Source organism: Papaver somniferum, chromosome 1 (genome assembly GCF_003573695.1).
Source record: "Papaver somniferum cultivar HN1 chromosome 1, ASM357369v1, whole genome shotgun sequence".
In the NCBI taxonomy this organism is placed as follows: domain Eukaryota; kingdom Viridiplantae; phylum Streptophyta; class Magnoliopsida; order Ranunculales; family Papaveraceae; genus Papaver; species Papaver somniferum.
Genome location: NC_039358.1, coordinates 120,486,411 through 120,491,706, shown reverse-complemented (window position 1 = coordinate 120,491,706; position 5,296 = coordinate 120,486,411). Strand labels below are relative to the sequence as shown.

General features: G+C 38.6%; 1 protein-coding gene across 1 annotated transcript; it reads left to right on the top strand.

The window, feature by feature from the left end:
- The first annotated feature begins 280 nt into the window (after positions 1-280).
- Positions 281-1,174, top strand: LOC113349971. Its single transcript, XM_026594022.1, has one exon. It carries the CDS (start codon positions 281-283, stop codon positions 1,172-1,174), a length of 894 nt encoding a protein of 297 aa, XP_026449807.1.
- The last annotated feature ends 4,122 nt before the right edge of the window (positions 1,175-5,296 follow it).

Sequence of the window (5,296 nt, the reverse complement as noted above, 5' to 3'; positions counted from 1 at the left end):
CTCCAAATAAGCGGCTCCACCAGTAACAACACAACTAGGTAGTTTTGATGGCTCTGAGGATTAGTTTGCTAGAAATGCAAACTTTGGTATTTATAGACCAAGGAAGTTTGGACACCAAGGAATTTCCAAAATCGAAAATAGGCCAAAGAAGTTCAAAGGTCGGTTTGCTTTGCCTCGTCCACTTTTTCTGAGAATTTTAGAGCAAGTTTGTGAATTTGACCATGATTTTCGCCAACAAACGGATGCTTGCGGTATTCCTGGTCATTCTCCATATATGAAAATGGTTGCCGTCATGAAACATTTTGCCAAAGGCATTGCACCGGATTACTTGGATGATTACACACAAATGGGAGCCACCACTATCTACCATTATGCTATGAAGTTTATGGATGCAATTATTTGGATTTATAATAGTCGATATATGCGTCAACCTACCGCTCAAAATACGGAAAGGATTTTAGCAGAAAATGAATCTCGGGGATTTCCTGGTATGCTTGGTAGTGTCGATTGTTTTCACTGGGCATGGAGAGCATGTCCAATGGATCAAGCAGGTTCCCACAGCGGCTATAAGCCATATCCCTCGGTTGTTTTGCAAACGGTAGATACATATGATAGATGGATCTGGCATTCCTATTTTGGGTTGGGTGGGCAGAACAATGATCTTAATGTCTTGCATGCTTCGGGTTTGTTCGATAGACAACTTCTTCGTGTAGCACCTCCTTGTCATTATCAAATAAATGGAAAGAATTACGACCAGGGGTACTACCTAGGAGATGGTGCATATCCCATGTATGGTTGCATCGTGCAAGGAGACAAACCCGTCTCAAACATTAGAGAAGGTCTTTTCAATCAATATCAAGAAGCTAAAAGGAAGGACATAGAACGTGCATTTGGTGGTTTAAAAGGTAAGTTTGGCATTATATTGAAACCTTGTCGTTATTATAAAAAATCTGACATGAAGGCAATTATGAGGGGGTGCTTGATAATGCACAACATGTGTGTTGAGGTGGAATATCGCAATGCGGATTGGGGGAGGATCACGGGAGATGAACCTCAACCTCCAATTCAAGGAAATGTAAGGCTACCTCCTCATATATGTACAACCCTGCGATTTGGGCACAACTTCGCTTGGAACTCACTACACACATATGGAACCGACACGGAGAAGGTCTGAGATATGGTGATATTCCAAACATGCATATTGATGATGCCTTTCCGGAAGTTCATGAGGGTGCAACCGACGTGGACACCGATGAAGATCAATATGACCCTCAAGGAGATGGTGCATTTTATGAGAATGGAGAGTAACCATAATACTCCTTTATTTTAATCAAACACGCTTTCATTAATAAGTAGACATTTTAATTAGTTTTTCTAATACTACATAATACTCTTTTTATCACTTAAGTACGTTTACAATTACATTACATATTTAACTAGAACTTCATATGCATACTTCTTCATAATACTTCTTCATGTGTATGCTTCATAACCAAGTATCTCTAAAACGGTGTTATGAATAAACGAAATTCCATGATCCGTTTCATATAAAGTCCTAGCATCCTCACGATTACCATTTGATGCCCTTAATGAAATGACAAAAATCTTGCAATAACGCTTGATGCTTGATAACCGACATTGCAACACTTTTTTGCATCTTCCATTAGCATTACCATTGATTCTCACAAATTCTTCAACAACTTGTTCCCAAAAAGAGTTGGTTGTTAATTGAGTGTTGTTAACTTTGCAATAACTTCTAAACAAGTCATTGTCTTCGTCGATGGAAAATGCGGCCATGCTTGATTTTTGAATTGAGAATTATGTGATAGGAGAATTGAGAATTGGGGTGGGGATTTTGAGTTTTATGTGATAGGTTTATATAGAGATAGGAAATGGTCTGAGTTTGAGCTGAAAATGTAGCCGTTTGAGGAAACTCCGAACCAAACGACGTTCCAACACCGAACCGAACGGCGCTAGCAAGTCTCGGCCATCCGATCAAGGTGACCGTTGCATTCTCAACGACTCAGATTTTGTAGCCGTTTGAAACCTCAACAACTATATTTTCAGGCTTCCCTATAAATTGAGGACTACTTCTCCTTCATCCCTCACACCAAAATCAATTGATTATCTTCGTCATTGATTTTCTTCTTCTTTACATAATTTTGTTCATAGAAAACTATGACACACTTTAGTACAATAGAAGAAGAGGCACTAATTTATGGTTGAGTCATAGCAAGCAACGATCTGATTCATGGAAAAGATCAAAAAGGTGCAATATTTTGGGGAAAGATAATGGAAGAATACAATAAAAGAAAATGTCCCAATGGTGTCGAAAGAGATAGAAAGGCATTACGAACAAAGTGTAACACATTGAGAGCCGAAGTGAAAAAATATATTTCATATATTAGACCCTACTTCCGAAGTAGACCTACGGGGATGACCGAAGAGGATTATGTAAGTACCTCAATTTTTTTTTAATGTTTTCTTTCTTCCATCTTGATCTCTTTCTTTCTTTCTCTAAATTTTTCTTTTCATTTCTTCCCCAGTATCGTCGTATCAAGATATGCAATATATTAACAAATTCGGTTTCCATAATTCCTGGAAATGCTTTGTCCAAACATTGACCGAAAATCACTTAGAAAATCTCCAATTAGTAAATGCATATTACCAATTTTCATTTTCCAAAAATAAAATTAAAAACCTTAATTAAAAGATTCTCAACTTATATTTTCGATCCGGGATTTTCCTTTAGCTATTAAGGAATATCTTTGAACAATAAAAGATAAGTGTTACTGCACATGTTCAAAGTATGTTGACATCTTTACTTTGTAAGTCCTCTTTCATACTTACAATCTTGAAACCCATTTTCCACACTTCCAAACGAGTTTAGAATTGGTTCATCTGACTTTCAAGAACTATGTGATTGATTAAGAACACTTGATCACAAATCATGGGTTTCTCGGTTTTACCAAAACAAGTTTCGGTTCTACCTCCATGTGAGTATTGTGCATAGTCACAATAGCTTTCCAAAAATTCGGTTTACTAGGTACTAGGACCGGTTACCCACATACTTATGGTAACTACTTGTATTTGTTGCACATGTCCATAGGATGGTTTCTCCTTTCACTAAAAACTTGTTGCACATGTTCATAGGATCGGTTCCCCCATCTACTAAAAACGTGTTGCACCGCTTACAATGATCGATTCCCATATTGTGATCGTTTTCACCTCTTCATAGGATCGGTTCCCCTTTGCCTAGAGTTGGTCATACCAATTACACCAAACCGATCATACCATCTCAGGTGATTACTTGAGATCGGTTTCACTAATAAAAGTCAGGCCCTGTGAATAGTTTTACCAAGAACATAAACAAGTCATGAGCGGTTATACTAATCACACATATTGGTAGTTCAAAAGATATGCAATGAATAATCATACCAATAAGTCTAGCAATTTCCCTTTCGATTCAGAAACAAGTTCATGAATTTACTTCCTTTAAAATAATGTAAAACATTGTTTCCTAGGATGAAATCTTCACCTCATACCCATACATAATCACAATAGCATTCAAACGATTATGTCGATGTCTTATATACGAAGTTCAAAAGATAAGCATTATACTTCGTATTGTATTCCTTAATACTACGTCTAACTAGAGTGTAATCATTCATGCTTCGCAGTTATGTTTTTAATATGCACGACTTGAAGGATACGTTAGGGAATGAAATAGTTCAAGTCAAATATCACTAACCTCAAGTGGAAGGATGATATTGTCGTTGTAGCTCCTTACTTCTTCACTTCTTCAAGTCTTCGCAATACTTGTAATGTCTCATATCCTAATACTTTCAAGCTAACCTATACAAAGTTGAATCTTGTACATAATCAAGCGACTCTTTAAATGAGTTTTGGTTCACTAAAATATGACAACCAAATTTGACATACCAACGCTTGGTGGGTTCAACCGAGTTATGCTCTAACAGTTGGCATGATTATTTCTGTCGGGATTACTGCTTCTGCCCCATAGGTAAGTAGGAACGGAGATTCTCCAGTTGCTGACCTTCGGGTGGTTCTGTATGCCCATAGACTGTTGTGTAACTGCTCACACCATCGTCTCTTGTGTTCTTCCAGCGATTTCTTGAGGATGAGAGCGATGGTCTTGTTGGTGGCTTCGGCTTGTCCGTTTCTCTAGGGGTAGATGGGAGTGGATTTCTTTTTCCTGATTTTGAAGGTGTCGAAGAGCATGTCAATGTTTTTTCCTTGTGGTTGCTTGCCATTGTCCATGACAATCTCTGCGAGTATGCAAAACCTGCATATGATGTTCTAAAAAATGAATGAAATTAATTCACGTCTCTGATCCGTGCCAAAGATTTAGCTTCTACCCATTTGCTGAAGTATTTCGTGGCCACTATTAAGAATCGTCGTTTTCCTGTTCTTTCGATTAGTGGGCCGACGATATTAATTCCCCATTTTGCGAATGACCAAGGGCTTCCCACTGAGTTTAGCTTCGTTGCTGGCACATGGATATTTTTAGCAAAACGCTGACATTCTTCATATATCCTTGCCATTGTTGTAGCGTCATGTATCATCTGCGTCCAGTAGTATCCTTGCATCTTGGCTTTGTCCGCCAACGATCTCATCCCGCTATGATTTCCAGCGTCTCCATAATTTATGTCTTTCAAGATACGATGGTCTGCTCTCTGGATAGGCACCGTAATAGGGACCCGAGGAATGATTTCTTATATAAGATTCCCTCACGAAGTTGGTACCTTCCTACTTTTGATTGTATCTTTCTTGCTAATTTGATATCTGCAGGAAGTGTGCCTTCTTCGAGAAAAAGATGGATTTTGGTCCGCCAATCTTCTCTGTTTGCCCTTGATAGGATGTCATCTTCAGCAAAATCTTCAGCGATGTCTTCCCCTGCATCGTCTTCGTGATTTGTTGTAATGAAGGTTTGTTGTGGTATGACCGAAGGTAGGTATATTCTCTCTACCTTGATGGCCTTGACGTTCTCGTCTCTTAGTATTGATGATATGTAGGCTAGAGCATCGGCATGCCTGTTATCTTTCCTACATAGGTGTCGGAACTTGATATTTGGCACTTGTGACGCTAGATTTTGGACCACAGCCATGTATGCTTAAAGGGTTTCGTCATAGGTGTTATACTCCAGCTCTATTTTTCGGATGACCAACTGTGAATCGCTTGTTAGGCGTACCTCAGTTATTCTCAGTTCTGATATTAAATGGAGAGCATGCACAACAACCTCGTATTCCACAATGTTTTTGGTATGCTCTTAGAA

Bases quoted from the DNA above. Each gene is read 5' to 3' on its own strand.
- LOC113349971 (XM_026594022.1), top strand. From the start codon at position 281: ATGGTTGCCGTCATGAAACATTTTGCCAAAGGCATTGCACCGGATTAC.